We start from the raw sequence: 22,838 nt of genomic DNA on the forward strand, positions 1-22,838 counted from the left end.
TTGTCAGACAGTAGAACACTGCAAAATAGCGTCAACAATATTATGTAATAGTTACGAGGGTCTTCCAGAAAGTAAAGAACGTTTTGTTATAAGTCAATAAAAACAAAAGATAAGAGCATGAAAATTTATTTATAAATACTTATAAACTTACTCTATTTTTCTACAAAATCGCCGGAACTGTCAAGGCACTTGTTGTAGCGTGGCACCAGTTTTTCTATACCGACGTTATACTGTTCTGCCGCCAAGGAATGAAGCCACGTTTTTACTCCTTCTTTGAGGTCTTCTTCACCCAAAAAGTTTTTTTCCGCCTAAAAACACTTTCAACTTTGGAAACAAGTGATAGTCACTCGGAGCCAGATCTGGACTATACGGAGGGTGTCCGAAGATTTGCCATTTGAAAGAATTGAGTTCTGCTTTGGTTCGTGCACTGCAATGAGGCCGAGCATTGTCGTGGATCAGCACCACTTTCGACGACAGCATTCCGCGTCGTTTGTTCTGAATAGCGCGGCGAAGCCGATGCAAGGTCTCGATGTAGGCCTCTGAGTTGATTGTTTCGCCTCTCGGCATGAACTCCACATGGATTAGGCCTTTTCGGTCCCAAAAAACTGTTGCCATCAATTTCCTGGTGTTCAAATTTGGTTTTTCTTTCCTGTTTTTTGTTGGTGAATTCGAGTGATGCCATTCCATTGACTGGAGCTTTGTTTCTGGGGTTCGATAGGAAACCCAAGTTTCGTCACCCGTTACGATGCGGTCAAGAAACGCATCACCTTCTTCGTCATACTGAGTCAAAAACTCAAGAGCTGCTCCCATCCGTTTAGTCTTGTGGACATCAGTAAGAATCTTAGGCACCCAACGAGCACACATTTTCTGATAACCAAGACGTTCAGTCACTATTTCGTGCAAAAGCGACCTTGAAATTTGTGGAAAAAATTCCACTAGACCACTCAAAGTGAAACGACGGTTTTGTTGAATTTTTCCATCAACTTTCGCTGCCAACTCGTCAGTAACGAGTGACGGCCTTCCACTTCGTTCCTCGTCGTGCACATTAGTTCGACCTTCCTTAAATTGAATGCACCATTTTCTCACTGATGACTCGTTCATCGCATTGTCACCGTAAACTGCCTTAATTTGCCTATAAATTTCAATAGGTCGAACATTCTGTGCATTCAGAAACCGTATCACACTACGCAGTTCACACTTGGCGGGATTTTCAATTAACGCCGCCATTTTAAACTTTCACAGGAGACGCAAACGTGACCTCACGGTACCGCTACTCAGCTCACACTGAGGCAGAAGGTGTGGCTAACGAACAAGCTATCTACCGCAGTGGTGGGGGAACTGCGCCGCCCGTGATGCGCAATCGTTCTTTACTTTCTGGAAGACCCTCGTAATTACATTAAGTTATTTTCAGAATAGCCCAATAAAATTAAATATAAAAACGTCAGATTAATTTAAACAGCACTAAAGTTTTTGTCAATGCTAAAATAAATCAAACTAAAGCTTACATAGGTGTCTAGTCTTAACATAAAGCTTAATATAAGCTAGTCTGACCAGAGCACTCGACAAAGTCCCTGACACTGTAGTAAGCCCGCTGTACCAAATGCCGCTTGACCTCCCTCTCAAAAGAAGGACTTGTTCTTGTTTTCATAGAGTCTGTGAGTGCATTATATAGTTTAATGCCGCTGGTTAATAAATGTCTTTCAAAAAAACTTGTTCTATGGGCAGGAATGGTAATCATATTGGAGTGACGTAGATTGTGACGATGTAGGGGATTTTGAGATTTGAAAAGTTGGAGGTTTTTGTGAACAAATGTCACGCAGTACAAGATATAAATCGATGGGAATGTTAGAACCTTTGCCTCCCTAAAAAGCGACCTACAAGAAGTTCTACACGGTTTCCCAAAAACCGCTCTCAACGCCCTTTTCTGGAGTTTAAAAACGAATTTTGTACGTACACTTTCACATCCCCAAATGACTACAGCATATGTGAGAAAGGGGTAGATAAGCCCATAGTAAGCAGCCAAGGTCACTCTGGTATCAGCAAACTTTGACAGGTTTCTAATAACAAAAATCCCCGAATTGTTAACAAACAATAAATTTAATGTTTTTATGTTGGTAAGAACGAAAAATAATACCATTTTTGGTGTTTTCTTCAACCAAACTGCAATTTTGAACATTCATAACCAGGAAAACTTATAATCCAAAGTTTTATACAAGATACGTACACAAGTGTACTAATTTAAAGTATGTAATTTTTAATTACATGGATAAAGTTTGTTGTAAAATAACTATTTTAACTTTTATTCTCAACCGGGTTCGGTTAAAAATAACTCTGCATTGGTCACATTATTGAGCTTATAGTCATTATTTTTATTTTAAAGGTAATTTATTTGTGTAAACACAATTTAAAACTAGTTTTTAACACTACTTTTATTAAACAGATTTTGTTAATTTTCATAAATAATTTGCTTTATACATCTGGACGCAGAAATAAACAAGCTAAATTTTAATGTAACTCCCATAATTTCAGCTCTGTTACTTAGTTTGTGGTTAATGTTCAAACTCCGGTATCTATACTTTTTGATCCGAGAGTAGGCAGGCGTTTACCAATCAGACAGTTCGTCAGCCAGCGGCACGGCACAGTATCTTATATTTTATACACATCAAATTAAATGTCATGACTAAAAATATGATCTGATAGTATCAATGAAAAACAAAATTTTTAATGCTGTAATCTTCAAAATGCAATGTATATGTTGCTGTTAGTTGTTCTTTCTCACTTTCGTCACAAATTTTCTAGAGCTTCTCTCAACAGCGTCTCATTTTCTCAGCTTGTTTTACAAAATGCGACAAATACAATCCTAGCTTAAACCCTGACCAGCCCACATCAAAATAATCTGACAGCGGATAGTGTGTCCGAATCCTCCCTCAACACCCGTGCCCAACACTGCTGCCAGTTTTATGTGTACAAAAAATTACTGATCAGTCTCATCATACGTTGCAATAAACCATCAGTTGTTACTATACATAAATATAGGTATCTTATTAATATGTTTTGCAAATAACATATTAAGTGGCAATAGTTATGTCATTGGGAGAACTGCTGCAGTAGCAATATAAGAACGATGCCTCCAATATTTCCAACTATTTTGGTGGTTTGTTTCTACTTTCTTCTTCTTGTTGGAGTCAACTAGTCCTTGCAATACATCTCATTAATAATTCCAAAGATATTTTATTTCTGGAAATTTATTCAAGGCCCCACCAAACCAAACCGGCAATATTTCCACAACCACAATTATGAACTAATTGACTGACAACTTTGGGGTACTATTCGCAAGGACTGTTTCAGTTTAGTATGCTACTGAACGTTTGTACAATTGTTAAAACGTATCAAGAATATGAATTGAGGTTGAAAAATTGAAAACAAACTGTTGATTTGTATTTGAAAAGGAACAGCCATTGCTCTATTTAATTCTACTACTCTATTAAAAAACAATGAATTCAATAACAGAATATAGGGGAGAGACGTAACAGTACAGTACAAGATGGATAGTACTATTAAAAAGTGCTAGCTCTAGTTATGTATAGAGTTTGAGCAGGACAAATTTGTGCAAACCATTATCTTTCTTCCAAAGTTTGAATGAAATCTAAAAAGCAAGAGCTGTCTGTTAATAAAATTTCATTAATTGAGAAGTTTCATTATGTTAGGAGCTAACATCTAAACTAAGTGCAATCTAACTGACAAATAGAGTTTCATATCTTTAAGTAGGATTATCACAAGACAAATTCCCTGTGCTAACTTTAATTGGCATTTCTAAACTTTTACAAATAGGTAAGCTTTGATTACAACTTACCAAATTTGGGTGCGGTGGGTTTTCTGCCTTCGCTAGCTGAGCTGGCGCTGCTTGTGGTGGACAACGTGGGTGAAGGATTCCGTTTGCGTGGCGGTGCAGAGCCAGGGGCCGAGTGGTCACCACCCGTCCGACCGCTGCTGGTCCCACCTTCACATGCCAGTGACAACTCGTGCAACTTGTCCTCATCAGTCGTCACCCGCATCTTGTTCAGATATGCCTTCACTCTGCGTACCATCTGGGCCTATGAAATAGAGATGATGTGATTTATTTGTGTAGCAAAAAAGAAATGAACTAAAACCAGAAGTTTGCAGTACTTAAGATTCAAAAGCAATTATAGATGCTCCTAATGTTTTTTTGTCACATTTCATACTAAAATCACTGAATTTATGGCTTTGCAGTCAGTTGCAGCACTTGATTTTGTAACCAAATAGTTAATTGACAAAACTTGTTTATAACTTTAGCTAGATCCTCACTCAATAATCAAGAATCAGCAGCCACCAAAACATAGCGGACTTTAATTTTCTGGTTATAGAGCTTTATTTAAGTAGGTACTATAAAAATCACATTTTTACAGACATAAATGTGCAGATGACTGGTTTGAACATTAGTTTCAAAAACCGTATTAAGATGAAACTTAGACCATTGATTTTTAAATGAATCCACTACATAAATTTAACTTAACAATAACTGTTATACGTTATATTTTAAGTTTTATTGTTTACAAACATCAAAACATTGCAAACTAAATTACAATCTTCATTCTCCAGTCAAGAAATGTAAAACTTAATTATATTCTTCTGGACGAGTTTTATTTATTTAGTTTAAAATGTCTTCACAAAGATAGGTTTCTACAGTGAGGCTAAAATATCTCTAGATTATAATTGTGTTAAGATAGTTTTGACATGGTCTGAGCTGGAAAACTTACCAGATAGACATGATAATGGCTGTGTGAACCAAGCAATGAAGACTGTTCTGTATAAGACTGAAATCTGTCAAGGGAGGAATCTAGGGTCAGGCTTCATTTTTATTTAAATGGCCATTACTCTTTGTAATCTTAATCTCTCTGTTTAATAAAAATAGCAGGTCTGTAGTAATTTAAGCAAGATAAGAGTGAGAGACAGATTACAGAACAAGATGGATGACTTAGACCATGACTTCACCATTACTTGTGATATATCTGGTTAGTTTTAAGCCAGTATTAAACCTTAGGTTCTTAGACTTATTTTTTCTACCACAGTTTTATTTCTTAGTGATTGATTAGCCTGTGAACAATACAAAAAAGGTACATTCTACACATCCTAAATAGTACTATACTATAAAATGTACTGAATTGCTCACCTCCTCAAACATCTTCTTTGGATTAGGTGCAGCGGTGGACTTTTTACGTCGTTTTACAGTAGCACCGCCTGGTGCAGTCTGGTTGGTCAGCTGGTTAAGAGCTGCCATGGCACTGGACGCCGGATGCCCACCCAGCTCCAGCATAGTAAGCAGATCGTAAGGAGAAGAACACATATTCGTAAGTGTCCGGACCTCCTTAGCGATCATCCGTAGCTTTTCAAAGTTCACCAGATTCTCCACCCGAGAGTCATTTCCTAGATGGATAAACGTCAGATCCTTCTTCACCACTGGATAGAATGGGATCTGCAAACGTACAACAGATTTGAACATCAAAAAGCTGTCAGCTTGTCCAAAATCTAGTTCAAAATGGCTCAATTTGACCTCTTCAACTTTTTAGTAATAACAGTAAAGGTCTTTCACTATACTAAAAATGGTACAAACAATTTGCAATTCAACTGATTGATATTTTAAAAAGATAAATAATCAGTTTGATTTAAATAATTTTTAATTTAATTTTATAAAATAAAAAAAAACAATCTACATTTATCTTACAGTGTCTTATATTTTATATACATGAAATTAAATGTGATGACTAAAAATATGATCTGATAGTATCAATGAAAAACAAAATTTTTAATGCTGTAATCTTCAAAATGCAGCATGCTTTTTCTCTTGATATTCTTCAAGAGAAAAAGCATTCCCAATATACAGACAGATTAAGTCAACTCACTATCGGGGGCTGGGACTGCTCACTGCTAACCAGCTGCCGGTATTTGCTCATGTTGCGGGAGGGGTCCATGAGATCCTGCAGATCACTAAACAACCGTTGGTATTTGGACGGCAGCTTCTCCCAGCTGAGCCGAAGTCTGCTAACAGCTCCGTGGCCCAGTCCCGATACGATGGCAAACATTGAGTTAAAGTTCTTGCACTCTTTGCACTGTCCTGCACACATTCATAGACATATAATTAATTAAAAGCTTAACTACTGATAGTTTTGCAAAGTGTTAAAAATTCAAGCTGTTAATCAAGTCTTTTTAAATATAGTATTTGTGATCACATAACTGAACATAAGAGTGTACCCCATACTTAAACAGAGCGGAAAAACTCCCAAAGAATGTGGATCCTGTAGTTTCGACATAGATTGACACTTTTAACTAAATACACCATAATTTGTATTTTTACAGATTCTGCGTACTCTGGACATCTTATCAGGATGTTATTTGCACAATTCACCGGTGCGCAATTTAATGAACAATGCAGAAGCTGTTGGCTTATTTAATCATGCAAGAAATGCATATTCCAAAAGTTTATTACACTAAAAAATAGTGTTTAGAACATTTTTGTATATCATTAATGAACAGTTGCAATATTCAGGTGAGACATTGTAAAATTACTGTAAACATGTTTGGTTCAGATTATAATAAAACATGAGTAAGTAATTTCAAAAACATTATCATAGTTGTTTAACAATTTAATTTTGAAAAGAAATAAGTGTAGTTTACAACAAATGAATTAAATCATTTTAATTTTACTTTTAAAAATAAATTGAATAACATGAAAAAGTAGCAAGGAATACATTTTTCTCCAATGTATAGCACATAGCACTCTTACAGCCAATATGAAATTTATTGGAAAAATTCAAAATACAAAAAAGTTTTGTTACATATCTGACTAACAAATTATAAAAAATATATCATTAAAAGAAGTTTGTTGGCACTTTTTTAATGATATATCTATAAAATCTACAAATTCTGCAAAAATCTCATATTGCACTATTTTGTATGTAATTATGACTGTGTGTACTATATTGGATCAACTATGTTTTAACTAAAGCGTAAATATATGTAGAAGAAAACATTATATTTATTAAAGTTTATGTTATATAACATTTTTTTCTAGGCCAACAATTTTTTGAAATTTTTACAAAGTAAAAACATTTAAATAAAGCCATAACCTTTTCTAGGTAACAACTTTGTTTTCATCTAAAAATTATTTAATGGCCTATAGAAAGTACATTTGTATAAGTTAAAGATACAGATTTTTAAAATATCTACTCGTATATCTTTAAAAATAGATGAGCAGTGATTAAAATATAAACCCTTACAAAATCACAAGAAGTGCCAGCCAATTTGGGAAAAAATTGTTGTCAGTTCCATGGTTGAAAATGGATACAGTGTAAATGTAACTGTAATAGCGAATCCAGTTCCAATTGTAACAGCCAGAACGACAAAAAATACAATGTGAGTAATTTCATAACATTTCCCTTATACCTAATTTTAATCAGTAAGCTCTAGGAAATGAATATACAAATATATGTAATGCAAAGGGTTAATGGACTTACAATGTATATGGGTTAGTAAATATATTTATCTATATAAGTTATACTTGACTTACTTGCAACTTTTATAAACTGTTTGATAATTTTTGATCTTCTGACTAGGTTATGTTCAGAGCATACTTCAGTCACCACCCAAAACATTTCTCTGTTCACCAGCTGTAAAACATTATTTATGATTAATGGTACAAACAAATCTCTCAAGTTAAGCACAACAATTTGAGATTGCCGAAATTAATTATTGGAACACTTCAAAGTAATCTTCACTTTTGTCATCTATTTATTAAAAGAATTAATGTCTTAAAATTACAGTATGCTAAGAACGAACTACACTACAGTGATACCCAGTTTTAACCACGTATAATATTTTCTCGCTTATAATGTCTGTTTTACGTTTCACTAATTAAAAATGGGCTTTAACTGAACAAAATCCTACATTTGAGGTTCCCACTTGTAACGTTTTTCCAATTATAGAGTTCTTTTTTATAATTTTGATCGCTTATGATTTTTTTTACCTGAAAATGAATGAAACGGACACAAGAGTTACAGTAGTGGCGGCACTGCGACAAAAAAACTTGCTGCTGTGGCCTATAGGAGTGTTCACCATAGGGCCTCATATATATATCTTGTAAACTTCACAAATTACGAGGCAAAAATTGGTGTTCTCTGTTTGTTTACTATCAAGCAGCAGACACATGGCAATGCATGATTATGGACACAAGAGAACATAATTTACAAATTTACAAAATTTTCTGGTTTTCTACGTATGGTTTATCCATACACAAAATGCATTCAGTTTCCTGTGATATATTCCCCAAAATTAAAATAGCAAACTGGCGGTATGCCAATGGCCACAGCGGGAAAGTATGTATCGTTATGATATTGAAGATTGGTCCTCAATGCTATTCTAATTTACTGGTGATATAAAGAAGGCTGGTACTAAAATATTAGGAACTCCTAATATTTTTATCTTAATAATATATTTAATCTTTAATATTTAATTTAGTACAACCTCATATGTTATCTTTAATAAAAGCAATTTATTCTAGCCCATTAGATTGAACTTTTTGGGTACCTGACAATAGTACCATTCATAATATTAATTACTATCATTACAAATCAACAAAAAGTCAATTTTAATTTTTCATTGAACAATTTTAAATCCATTTCAAATTCTTCATTATCTATCGATTTTAAATTAACTGAAGAAAACTGTACTAAAAAGCAATGTACGTATATTATAAGATAAGAACACAACTATTTTAGAATTAAGTAAGTTGAAAATAGCAATAAACAAACCATAATGGAAATAAAAAAAAAGAAAATTACATCATCAATTTACCTCTGCAAACTGCGAAAGCATGGGAGTTCCGTATCTGCTCTTCAGCTCAAATAGGTCATCAACATACTCAGTGCTCTCAATCTGGCGGAAGATGCTGAAGTCTTGTAGCGTCAACTGTACCGCCACCTCAACAGCGTTTAGCTGCAGGAAGTGTACCTGACTCTCTCGTACCAACTCCGAGGCCAGGTCATCTCCCACCAGTGTCTCTGTGCAGCCATTGGTCTTCAGGTAGTACCTGCAATTATGGCCAATGTTTTTCAGATGTTCTGTCAACAGCACTTAGCTGGAGTCAGGTATTGTACCTGACTCTCTTAGATCAAATCTGAGTCCAGATCATCTCCCACCAATGTGTTACCATTGGTCTTAAGGTAGTACCTGTTAACATGGCCTCAAATGTGCTCTCAATATCTAAGACTGGTTTTAAATGAAAACACAACACAGAGTACAGAATGTTGGTATTTTTTCCACCAGTTGCTGTTTAGGACTCTCACAACAGATCTCTATTTTTATAAGAATGTAATACAAGTATGGACAAATCATCCAACTTATTTTGTATTGAAGATCATCAGATTCTTTTGTCTGTAAAAAATGTGTAGAATTGGTGTTTAATAGCAGCCACATATCCATAACAAAACAAAATGATCAAGTTAAAAGCTTAAAAATAGAGAGAAAATACCTAATCCTCATTGGACATGTAAGTTAGAAGTAATTTTAACATAAATTCATTTTTTTTAAACTAGATTTAATTTAAAAGATTTTTGTCTGATAATATAGAGGTTATCCAAATGAAACAATAAAAGAAGAATTATTATGAACTGGTACTGGCTTACTAACCTACTACTGAGCCCTATCCTCTCTGCAAGATTCTGTAGCTGGTCTGGCAGCCTCTTCTGCTTGATGATGCCACCCTCAGCAACGCTCACCTCACACAGGGAGAAGTGGGAACTGGGCTCTGTCATGCCGAACTCTTGTAGAGCTAACATCACTACCTCGTGGGCTGTCGTCTCCTACAAATATGTAAAACATTAGCTGTCATTGCTAATTTTCAAATTTTTATGTGAAGTCAAATCAGTGAATGAAATTACACTGATGTTATAAAATCTAGCTAAGTCTGATTGTCACTAACAAATAACAAAGTGCAAAGAAACACGGAATCAGTATATCATGGGTAAAGACTCACTTAAACTTTTACTATAGAAATACATTTATAAATTAGTTAATATTTTATTCTCTCAGTCATCTGTTAACAGATTCTCTACAAATTTTATTTTGTTACGTAATAAAACTAGCTCAAGGGATGTTCACTATTGAGGTCCGAACTGACAGGTGAAAGCATTAGTGTTAGGCCATACAGAAACTAGAAATACTTTCTAATTTTGTACAAACAATCAAAAATACTATTTCTTGGTTTGCATTACCAAGAATCAAGAAGCTTTACTGTCATTAAATACAAAAGTGTACAATAGACATTGTCATGAACATAGTAAACATGTACTATAAATAAAAAACTATATTACAATACATTTATTTAACATTGTATAATGATATAATAATTAAGTTAAACTCTGATACTATTTACCACAAACTTAAATAATATCTATCTATGTATGCCTACTTACATTTTAAAATTTTTATAGGACTTCCATCATATTACATCATAATTGCTTTTACCAAGTAATATAAGGACTTTGGTTCTAAGATTGCGTGCGAAGCCGCGGGTAACAGCTAGTATACAATAATTATAATAGGGATAACTACTGAATATAGTCATTGTGTCGATTAATTTGAACTACCACAGCTGATGTAAGAAGTTTCTTTATTCTTTAATAATGGTGTAGATTAGGTTGTTGAGTCCTCTCAATTTGCTTTTATGAGTACAAAATACCGATAAGATTTTCTTGTTCCATTCAGTAGACTGGCACAATTTCTCTTTCGTCTAGAAGGGGATATACCAAACTCTTCTCTGTGTGATTGTCTACATGTCTGTCCCACAAGACATGTAAAGACTGAAATGAGCTATAAACTTTAAATTTTGCATGCACCCTCAGCAAAGCCAATCACACGGCACATGGTTTCCTATACTCCTTCCTACCTTGTATGAATTACCTTCATCTGTATAAAAACGTACAAAAGGTTTTTTTCTACAAAGTATACATATCCAGGTATACCAGTGAGATGGTACATTTAAAGTTAGTTCAATTTCAATAATTTTAATCCTTTTTTTATTTGTAAGTAGTAATCTGCTGCTTCAACGCATAAACTCCTTAGCTGAAGAGACGAATCGAAGTCGAAACAAAAAATCCGCAAATATTCTACACACAATCCATAATGCGTAGAAGCAGCAGATTTTCGCTGCAACACACACAACTTAGGACAGGATGTAGATGGTAAAAAGTAAAAAATAATATTACCTATCTAAATTCCCATTTTGAAAATCTGACTTTGTCTTTGACCCTTTTGGGATCCGAAAGTCACAAGAGCCCTCTGTCACCCTTTTGGGATCTGACTTTGTCTTTGATAAATTCTGTTGGTATTGGAATAAAGCAAAAAGAGCCACGGTATCAGTTATCAGACTATCCCTATGAAAAATTACATTGAAATTATAAAAATACATGCATAATACAGCACTTTTTCCCTAAACTAAAATTTTACAAATAATTCAAGATGTCCTAGGTTTTCAGTATCTTTGGCAGCCCTAGTAACAATCATGCCTCCAAATATATCAAACTCTCAAACAATATGAAGTATAGATCGGAAAGTTATCTGCTACGGAAGTTAACCGATGTGTGGTTAATTCGCTACCTGTAGAATAAGTAGGAATCAGTAACAAACAGTATCTTACATAGTTGCCCCAGAATAGCATAATAAATGTTATCAAATACTGGCTTTTTAAATATTTTGTGTTTGCTTAAATGTTGTAACATCACATGCCATCGCAGTCTTTCTGCTAGCGTCATTGATCTTCATTCATAGTTTCACAAATCACATCATGTAATAATATATGATATTGGATTAATTAACTACTGATTCAAGGAGTTGTCAAATTATTTCTTGATTTCATAAGTTCTTAAGAGACAGAAAAATAGTTTTTTTGTGATTTTCCTAGCTCTACATGATAGAGTATTGTAAAAGAAAATAGCTTATTGAGCTTGTTGGCTAAAGAGATAAACAAATTTTTCATGTAATGTAGAAGTTGGAAGAATTATGGGATTTAATGATCAACTAGTTAAGTTTATTCATTTTGAGTTAGAAGCTTTCAATACTGAGTAAGCTATTTTTTTCAAATTGCTTGAATTATTTTGATTCAGACAGAATCCTCCTAAATATTAATTAAATGAATAAAACAGATACAATACCTTATGGACTAGCAGGTACTTGCAGGTCTGATCAGACTTGTAAACTTTGAGCACATGTTCCGGATAGTCTGACACTCTGAGGTCATCGTAACAGATGGACATGAGGTCGGGGTTGCTGTGGTAGAGCGTAGTCTGCCCACCGCCATGATGGTGCGTGATTGTCACGTCATCACACACAGTGCCATCCCTACACACATCAGAATTCTTCTGTCATTTTTTTGGTAGTACTCAATTTTAATTTTGTAAGCTATCCTTTACTTAGCTTTGAATTGAATAAACCTCTCTGAATCATTGCAAGAAATAAACAGTATTTTCATATTGATCAATCTTATATCAACAGAATTGTGAGTATTTTTCTTTTAGATTCTTAAGATTCTTCTGAAAAATTTACTTTTTTGAATTTATTAAGATCATTTAATATGTATTGTCATAATTTTGATACAACTAGAGAAGATGCTTGTCTTGACAATGTTGTTAGTAATTTAAGCAAAAACAAAGTAAAATGTCAAGTTATCGAACCAAATGTATCTGATCATGCTGGTATATACACAGAGTTTTATGAGTTGCATTTTTCAAATACAGTACCAGACAAAAATATTCTTAAAAGAAAAGTGAGAGATCTGTCTTTTGGTGCCATTGAAGGTTTGAAACATAGACTGAATCAGACTGACTGGTGGCAGCTTACTTTTTTTCAAACTGTTGACGATGCTTTTGATTTTTTTATACAAATATTAACAAGTTCACTTAAAGAATGCTGTCCTGTTAAAGATGTCAAAATCAAAAGTAGAAATAGACCAAAGGTTGACTGGTTTACACCTGAACTATATAAACTTAGAAATATAGTAACAGTGTTTTATGATAGATTCAAGATAAGTAAAGGCACAGAAAATGAAGCTGAACACAAAAAAATATATATAGAAATAAAAAAGATGTATAAAAATAGAATTAAGGAAGAAAAACGATTAGCCACTGACAGATATATTATGAGAGCTCCAAATAAATGTAAAGCTGCTTGGAGTATAATAAAAAAGGAAATTCATTGTAAGAAAGAAAGCGTTGAAGAATTAATAAAGCCTGATGACTTTAATGATTATTTTATAAATATAGTTAGTACTACACATTTGAAGCAAAATAATTTTGACACTGCTATTGAGCTTTTGAGTAATTATTTATCTAGATTTAATAATGCTAGTAAAACATTCCAATTAAATGTAATAACTGAATTTGAAATTATAAAATATGTATCTAAGTTGAGTGGGTCAAAAAGCGAAGATTATTTTGGGTTTTCTAATAAAATCATCAAGGATATTATACCCTACATAGTAAAACCATTGACATTTCTATTCAACTGGATGTTATCTGAGGGGATTTTTCCTAAAGCACTGAAATGTTCCAAAGTAGTACCAGTATATAAGAAGGGCAGCAAGGCAGATCCTGCTAGTTACCGTCCCATTTCTTTGGTTCCCATACTGAGTAAGATTTTTGAGTGTTGTTTAAAAGACCAATTGTATGATTTCTTTTCTCAAAACAATTTGCTCTGTAAAGAACAATATGGATTTATAAAAAAAATCAAACACTGTGAAAGCAATAGGAAAAATTGTGGAAAACATTTTAAATAATTTTGAGAAAAAGATTATATCATCTGCAACATTGATAGATTTAAGTAAAGCGTTTGACTGTATTAATCATGAGTTGTTGTTAAAAAAGTTGTTTAGTTATGGCATAAAACATAAAGCATTACAATTATTGTCATCTTATTTATCTGACAGGAAACAGATGGTTGTCCAGGGGGAGAACAAGTCCAATTTCAGAACAGTGAAATTGGGAGTTCCGCAAGGCTCTGTTTTGGGACCTTTTCTGTTTATTGTTGCAATCAATGATTTTTCATCTAGCCTACCTTGTAATTCTGTTTTGTACGCGGATGATACTACTCTTTTAAACTGTAATAAAGACTCACAAATCTTAAAATCTGATCAAGAACGTTCATTTAAATTAGCTCTAGAATGGTTTAAAGCAAATGGGTTGGCAGTGAATCATAATAAAACTGAATATTTGACATTATCTCTACACAATAATACTAAATACAGTAATGATTCTGTTAAGTTATTGGGTGTTATCCTAGATAGTAAATTAAGCTGGCAACATCATGTTAATTATTTATGTACTAAACTATCTAGAGTTATATACCTATTATGTAAACTAAGGAATACTGTTACTCAGGAGATGTTGATAACTGCTTATTATGCATTTTTCCACTCACACTTGAGGTATGGTGTGACTCTTTGGGGAAACAGTTCCACTGCCAAAAAAATATTTTTATGGCAAAAAAAAGCTATTAGGATTTTTTTTAATGTTTCTAAACAAGAATCTTGTTCACCTTTTTTCAAAGAACTTCAAATTATGACCTTGCCAAGTTTATACATCTATTGCTCATTACTTGATGTAAAAGAAAATTTGAATAGTTTCATAAATAGACAAGATGTGTATACACACTGCACAAGAAAAAAGTATTTACTCGATCTACCCCCAGTCAGACTCGAAAAGACCAAAAACAGCCAGATATTTTTCAGTATAAAATTATTTAATAAATTACCAGAGAAAGCATGGAATGTTACACTTAATAATTTTAAAGTTATCATTGCAAAGTGGCTGAAAAATAAAGCTTTTTACACTGTTGAAGATTACCTAGCCTGTGATATTAGCTCATTAAGTTTTTAATCCATTGTTAATTTAAGATTAGGATTGTTAGCACATAATGTATAGATTTTTAAATTATTTAATTGTAATTTTATTGTTTTTATTTACATTTATATTATTGTTATTTAGTTCTAGCTGGCAATACTGTATTTTGTCCTATAACTGTGCCTAGACTAAAGATTAGATTAAAGTAGGCTATATAATATGTTGACTTTGTCTATTGCATAATATGTATTGTGCTTAATGACAATAAAATATCTTGAATCTTGAATCTTTAGAGATCAAGTTTACTTCTACGGTTGCAGTATGAAGATAATGATTTTTGAGAAGGTTCTTAGTAATAATAAATATTTTACTTTTAAACTCCTTTGAACATTTTTCCACCTTGTTCATTGTATTACTGTTTGATGTGTTATATTTTGTAATACAAATACTGAACTAAAACTGTTAACCCTTAATTAAGTTTTAAACCTACGTGATAGTGTTTTTAGGAAGTATGTTCATCTTTATGAGAGCTTTCTGGAGTCGTTTCTTGGGCCCAAGAGTCATGAAACCCCCGGCCTTGTTAGGGGTAGCTGTGGAGGGTGGGGCAGGCAGCTTGGAAGGTGAAGGAGGCACAGGAGCAGGTGGAGGAGGCGGAGGCGGTGGCACATCTAGTCTTGCGCGAGGGTCAGCCTGTAGCCGTGCAATCTCGTTAGTTTTGCGTACTCTTGCCCTAGGCGATGTGTCAGGAGTCTGGAGCATCTCTTTAAATGCTGCAAACAGAAAAAGTACATTAGTAGTGTATACTTTTAATATATATTAGACTAAACAATTTATAGTGGCTGGTCACTGTCAAAATACATAGTTGCACCAAAAGTGGCCGACAATCACCTTCTTAACTAAGTCACATGTACTACAGCTAACTACTCTACAACTTAATACAACTTACATACAACTACTCGTAATATGTTACAATGTTAGTTTAATTGTTTATTACAAAACTTAGCACAAAATTAAGTTAAATTAACCAACAAAATTAGTATATACATCATGACACTCAAGTCCTGGGACCAAAACCTAAGGCCGGAAGTGGCTTGCCTTTACCCCCTCCTCCTCCTGATCATTGTCTTCCTGACCCGTTGTTTCAGATGACACAATGCGGTGATGATGAAAGTGCCAACATCAACATTCTTCTTAATATCTCACTGCAGCCTGGGCTGGTGTGATTGTGATTCTCATACTTGCGATTTGTGCTAGGGACTTGCATCATGTGCAGTGACAACACCTGTATTGGACTCCAAGCAGCTTTTGGGTATGTTTGAAGTCTTTTCTTTCCCTTCTTTTCTTCTTTCTGTTCTTTATTTTTGTATATATTAATAAAGAACAGAAAAGTCCTCCCCCACCTGACAGGATTTCAATCCTCGTGTTATAGATTTTGTAACATATAAAGATGGCAAATGTCCAAAATACCTTCCATGATCCAAAAGGTATCCTTTCAAACCTTCCATCGTCAATAACAAAACTTAAACAAAGAATTAGTGACAATTGGTTTGTTTGAAATGCATGCTATGGTCTTAACAATTCTAAAATAGCTTTTACATCAGCAAACTGCATACAATGTTGCCTTTATGAAATTAAAAAAAATCAAAACAATCAGTGACATTCGCTTTGTTTGAAACTCATGCTATGGTGTTAGAACCTGTGATAAATCACCTGCAGGCCTGCTTGATCTCTAGAATTGAGGTTATGAAAGTCTTTGGGAAATTTAATGTAGATCAGGATACTTTGGTTTTTGATAATACACCACTTTTGATATTCTACAATACAGCCAACAGTACAATCATATACAAAATATTTAAAAAATACTTTAATACTTTTAGCTAGCGGCTAAATGAGACATTTCTCGACCTACCTTTATATGATTTTTTTGTTTTAAATCATGATTATTATCAGCTCTAGAACTTTGCGTCACCCTTTTCTGAACACCATGTATATAAAGGACACAATTTTAAAAAATCATTCAAACTAGCCTAACCCAACAAAAAATAAAAATGTAGAGATCATTTTATTTTTAATCTACTACAAATATTAAACCTACATATATTATTAATCAGGCTATACTATTTATGTACAACTATACAAGTAAGTAGGTATTCACAAGTTTGAGTAGTCGTCTTATTTACTGTTAAGCAGTTAACGTCTGCACATAGGTGCAGAGGTCACGCTGTGAAATACATAAACATAGACTGAGAAAGGAGCTTGCAATTCAAATATTATTTAAAACCCCAATTTCATTAAATTGATTATCTAACAATAGTTTCTCCAAGGAATTATCAAAGTTATTATGGCATAAATGTAAAATGATTTATTCTGTATTTATGGTATGCCTTACGTTCATCTCCAAAGAGTTAAATTTGTTTTTAACCCTTTTTAAATAAGTCGGATAAAGTAAGAGACTTTGTGACAACTGAAATATTAATATGGTTCATTTAAGAAATACAGGATTCTAATTATATAGGCACAAAATATTTTTCTAGGCACGTCAATAATGGACCAGTGAATTTAATGGCTGCTATTTTGTAATGAAATGATAAACCAAGCTGGCCAAGAAACTTAACTGAAATATGTACACAATATTTTCTTTTAAATTTTTGTATAAAGTTTCAATTTGTTTGGGCTTTAGTGAGAAGTGAGTATACTAAGTAGCTAAAATTTCCATCTGAGTTGGGATGATAGATTGAAATGAGATAAATGGAGAAATACTGACCTAGCAGATTAGACTTGACTGTGATGCTCAGGTGTGTAGTGCTTCTCAGTATCTCGAGGGCTCGGGCATGACTCACATGATCAAAACTCTGACCATTCACCTCCAGTATTTGGTCTCCACGCTTCAGTCCAACATCCTCTGCCCTTGACCTTTTGTCCACCTAACAAACATACACTTTATAAATAAACTTTTCCAACAAATAACAAATGCATTTATGAGCATCACCAATGCACACCACCAATAAATATTATGGGTTATAATTAATTGGCTGAGCGTTAGCAAAGCCTACCACTTGAGGGGCTGAAAAAATGTAATTTCCAACTCTGTCCACACAAAATCTCAAGATGAATTGAATTTATTGAAAACATTGACTTCGATGATGGTGCATGTCATTGTATGGGATTTGGCTGAGTTAGGGAACATTTATTTTCACATTGGTCTTATGGGTAACCATGATTGCAATCAGAAAATCATAGAACAAACTGAACATATTCATATGAATTTTGTGATATAGTGACACATGTAGCCTAACTCTCAGAATGAAACAAATTATAAACTTGAAACTTTGCATGCAACATCAAAGAAGCCCTGGGTGTGGGGTACTCCTACCTTATATGTCAATGGTAAGAACATGTTTTAGAACCGTGCAAGAATCCAACTAGCTTGAATCACAATGGGGATTTTCTATTTCACGAAAACAACGTGAATACGCATTTGTTTGTAAACATATGTTCAAATAGATTCATTTCAATATGGTGTTAGTCACCATTAAACACTAACATTTATAAGAGCAAGCAGGCTTATCTTTACCAAATTTACAAATTAGTTCTGTTCTCCTTGACACAGAAAAATTTCAGTAGAACATACAAGGTGCATCCAGAAAGTACGTAACATTTAGAAATAAAAATACATTTAAAAAATATTAAATTAAAGATTTTATTTGAAAATTTTTTAAATGTAGTCTCCACTATTGTTCAGGCACTTTTATCTTTTGTACAGTGGGTGGCTAGATTATCTAAACATTCTTAAAAAAAAGACAAACATGACCAGTGAAGACAACCGTATCTGTACTCTATATTTTGCACTGTCATCATATTTAAAGCACTTACTACTAAGCTTGTGTTCCATGTACAAGAACAAGTAATATTCAGAGGGTGCTCTACGGCAGGTAAGTGAGTTGCTCCCAACCTAACTGTACAATTACCGTCAGACCATTTTTGGAAACTAGCTTGTAGTTGGTTACAATCTCAAGCAAAATATTTCTCTAAATGTTTGAAAATTGATCTGAAAACAATGTCATTGTGAACTGTCTGTTCTCTGTAATTTACTAACCAAACTTTTCTAACCATCATTTTCAATAAAAACGTTCAATCCTGGATATTTTTCTGTCCTTCCCCATTTCCATACCATTCCATCACTCATACACTTTTACTATAAAGTGTCATAATTTCAATCTCAATTTTGTCAACCTTGACATGTACTACATTCTAAAATCAAACAACAAACTGAACCTCACAATCAATAAGTTTATCAATTGTCTTAAAGAACTACAGTAGACACAAATACAAGACTTCAATCTTCAGTGTGGAGCTGATGAATTAAAGAAACAAGTGCACATGCACATAGTGTTGACAGAACTGCTATAGCAGCTTTACAACAAGCCGATACTTACTTTGCAAGAGATCTTGATCACATAAAGAAAGGATAAATATTTAAACCAAGCTTTTGCTCTCTTTACCCAACAATTCTATATTGTTTTCTTTAAGAGTTCTTAGTTTTTTTTTTAATTCTAACTGCTCACAAAATATTGATTTGTGGATTTTAAAAATATCACTTCATATTAATGCAGGAAGAATGGTCAGATCTTTGCCTTTGTAAGAAATTACATTTTTTAACTGAAAATATGTAGTATTTATAGTTTTTTTAGATCAATATGGCCATAAACTGGGATTCTTATTATTTGTATCCTCAGATTCAGGCACTACCTACCTTGGAGATGAAGATGCCAAAGCCTCGCTCGTAACCACCGAGTACAGAGAAGTGTAGCACCTCGTCTCGGCTAGGCCGGGCCAGAGTGACACAACGAGATCGAGCCTTGGTGGCACATGCGATGTTCAGCAATCGCAGTTGTCCGGTCATGCTCTCACGCTCCAACCCTGCCTCAAACAGCTCCAGAAACTCCATCATGAGTGGGTCCGTCTCAAAATCAGTGAAGTGGTTGTTAACCCATAGCAGTACCACACGGGTTACCCTGTCACGGCAACTGGGCTCTGTGAACCTGTAACCACAGTGAATATATTACAGTCAGAACAATACTAATTTGTTAGTATATTATAGAGATGTATTTAGAATTTCAAGGATGTTTAAAGTTAGATGTGCTAGGTGGCTATGGTCAGCTACTCTCATTGTTTCTAGTCTGTACTAGTCATAACAAAACTTAGTTGAGGAAGATCCAAACATATTGATATACCTTATCACTATAATTATTCATGTAACATCTACACATAAATACATTAAACATGCTAACATTGGTTTTCCACTTACAGTGTCAGCTACCTCATATATTTTTGTCTAATAAAAGAAACCTATCAGAATTTGATTGAATTTTAACACATTCAGCGCCAGGGCATATGACACAATCCATTTAGCACGGGCCATTAGGGTTTTCCATATATTAACGGTCAGGGCCATGTGTATCAAAAATGATACACGCCCCATGTTACCAAGTGGGTCGTGTGTATCATTTCTGATACATACGTCAGTTTCTAGTTTGAGCCATATATATCAAAACTGAGCTCTTCTACAATGCTTTTAACACTATAGACTGAATCTCATGGCCCAGGCCTACCACAGAACCCGGCCAGTTCCGGCCCAGGACGTCAGATTACTGTTTAGATCACAGGTTTCTAATGAAGTACATACACTCAATTTCTAAACATGTTTTATTATACAAATGTCTATATACGACTGGTAAAATATAAAGTGAATATAAAATGGGTACCTATAAAATAAAAGATCATTAGTTGAGCAGCTAAAATAAAAACTGTAAGTTTTCGTGAATTAGAAAACTAGTGTTTATTGTTGAAACACGTACGGCATATGTAGAGATTTCCTTCACAAGTGTCACATACCATGTAAAGATAAAGATTCGTTTGGTCAACCATCAAATTCATCGTCAAGAAAATACAAAAAATAATCAACTGGATTTTTATTTGCTAATTGTGCACTAACTTCTGGATTTATTCCTGCCCGCCCAGTAAAAGTGAATGTTTTTTGCCTTCCTTACCAATCTTCCCATTTGATGTCCCTTTCTGTTCCAAAAACTGTCAATTTATATTCATGCTCCCTTGCAGTCCTCTTCCTTTTCTTCTCTTTATTTTTTCCTTTCCTTCTGTTTGAGCCTCTTGATAATTTTCTTCTTCGTCATCGTCATCGTAATCTTCATCTTTTTCACAATAATTCTCTTCCTCTTTATTTTCTTCCTCGCTAGTGTCACCCGATGTGTCTATTTCATCTTTGTCTTGTTCAGTTTCGTTCTCAGTAACTTTCCTGTTATTTTTTTTATGTCATGTAAATTTTATTTTTTATTGTTGTGGTCAACTTTATGTTTCTTCTTACTTCTTGCTTGAATTTTTCTTTTTTTTCAGTTGCCCCTTTTACAGCTTTCTTTCTTTTTTGGTATTTTTCTTTTTTAGTAGTTTTTCATATTTGCTATCTTCACTACTCACATCCTCTCTGGCTGTAATTGAAGGTCCTGCTACATTGTCTTGATCACCTTGTCTTTCAAATCGTTTTTCAAATAGTCGACTGAATCGTGGTTTTCGAGTGTCACTGTCCACTAGGGTGGGCTGAAAAAAAAAATTATTTTTTTTTTTCAAGTGCTATACCGCGGAAAACTTGCATATATACTTCATAATATATAAAATGCAACTGGGAAAAAAATTATTTTTTCAATATGCACGGGTAGCGCAATAGCAATTAAAATAGTTCGTTTTTGAAAAAAACTTGGATTTTTATAATTTTTTCTGCCGGTGTAAAAACTTTAAAATAATCAATCGCTATAGTGAAAAAACTGTATAATTTGACTTAGAAAACAGAAATACACAATGAACCCAGTTAAAAAAAACAATGTTTTACGGTAGCGCAAACAGCTTTAAATAACGGATAATTACGCTAAAAGGTGCAGTTTACAACACTTGCCGTCCCGCGCGGAATGATTCGTTTTGTATGTGACTGTACCGTGTCCCCCACCACGTCGTACACACACCCACAATTCCTTGCGTTGTGTACGCCTTGCTTCGCCATTTTGTGAGCTCGCGTCAGTGACTCGGCAGCTTTTGTCAGTGTCAAAGCTTCTTTTGTGTTACTTAGTTTGAGTGTGTGTTGAGTGTCATGGCTTTGTCCAAGAAAAATTACGCGTAGTGAGTTTTTATTGTCCGATATTCGGTTACCCAAAGGAACTACCTGTAAGTAAACTGCCTCCTATGAAGACGTTTTAAAGTGCTTCTTCTTGAACATTACAATTTACTGCTTGGACAACCAACAACAAAATTGTTGAACAACAACAGATTTTTCACAAATTTCTAATATTGTTGCACCGAAAGTTAAGCAATTATTTGATAAATCCTCAATACCAGAACAGTCTCCCTTTACAGAATTGTTCAAATGATTCAATGCCCTACAATAACAGTATACAGAGGTCCTTATGAATTCTACAAACGAGATAAGGAAAAAGACACGTTCAAAAAAAAAGTTGAAGAATTCAAGCAAAAGTCTTTGCGACTGTTTTTTGATATCTCCGCAATGGCAAATGCACAATAACATTAGATTGCAATTGCCGAAAGGCCGTTGACTTGTGTGAGTGTCCGGTAATCGATTGTTTGTACATGTGAGAAGTCAAAAAAAAGTACCAGTCATTGAACTTAATGTTTTTGTACCTTCAAAGAAAACATAGTTTAGGCAAAATTGGTAACGTAGATGTGAAGGAGATCAAAGAAAAAATTATTCAAAGACAAAAAAGAAAAAACACTGAGTACAGCAGATGTCAGTCGAACGATGACTCATTGTCACAGCCATCGTGCTCCAAAAACTATGGAACCTACACAAATATAAGACTTTGACGTCAACTGAAATAAATAGAAATGAGGTATAGTAGCGATGAAGAGTTT

At 34.0% G+C, this 22,838-nt stretch overlaps 1 protein-coding gene across 6 annotated transcripts in view; it reads right to left on the minus strand.

Moving 5' to 3' along the window:
• LOC124359397 (rap guanine nucleotide exchange factor 2) overlaps positions 1 to 22,838 on the minus strand; it is a 483,874-nt gene that overhangs the window by 13,746 nt on the left and 447,290 nt on the right. For all 6 annotated transcript variants that reach the window (XM_046812105.1, XM_046812108.1, XM_046812104.1 and 3 more), the window contains 10 exons: positions 19,660 to 19,948; positions 17,671 to 17,830; positions 15,397 to 15,676; positions 12,225 to 12,411; positions 9,703 to 9,875; positions 8,869 to 9,103; positions 7,586 to 7,685; positions 5,922 to 6,133; positions 5,192 to 5,494; positions 3,854 to 4,094 (listed from right to left, as the gene is read on the minus strand). In XM_046812105.1, the coding sequence (XP_046668061.1) occupies positions 3,854 to 4,094; positions 5,192 to 5,494; positions 5,922 to 6,133; positions 7,586 to 7,685; positions 8,869 to 9,103; positions 9,703 to 9,875; positions 12,225 to 12,411; positions 15,397 to 15,676; positions 17,671 to 17,830; positions 19,660 to 19,948 (2,180 nt within the window). The remainder of the gene's footprint in view (positions 1 to 3,853; positions 4,095 to 5,191; positions 5,495 to 5,921; positions 6,134 to 7,585; positions 7,686 to 8,868; positions 9,104 to 9,702; positions 9,876 to 12,224; positions 12,412 to 15,396; positions 15,677 to 17,670; positions 17,831 to 19,659; positions 19,949 to 22,838) is intronic.

This window comes from Homalodisca vitripennis, chromosome 4, assembly GCF_021130785.1.
Source record: "Homalodisca vitripennis isolate AUS2020 chromosome 4, UT_GWSS_2.1, whole genome shotgun sequence".
Classification (NCBI taxonomy): domain Eukaryota; kingdom Metazoa; phylum Arthropoda; class Insecta; order Hemiptera; family Cicadellidae; genus Homalodisca; species Homalodisca vitripennis.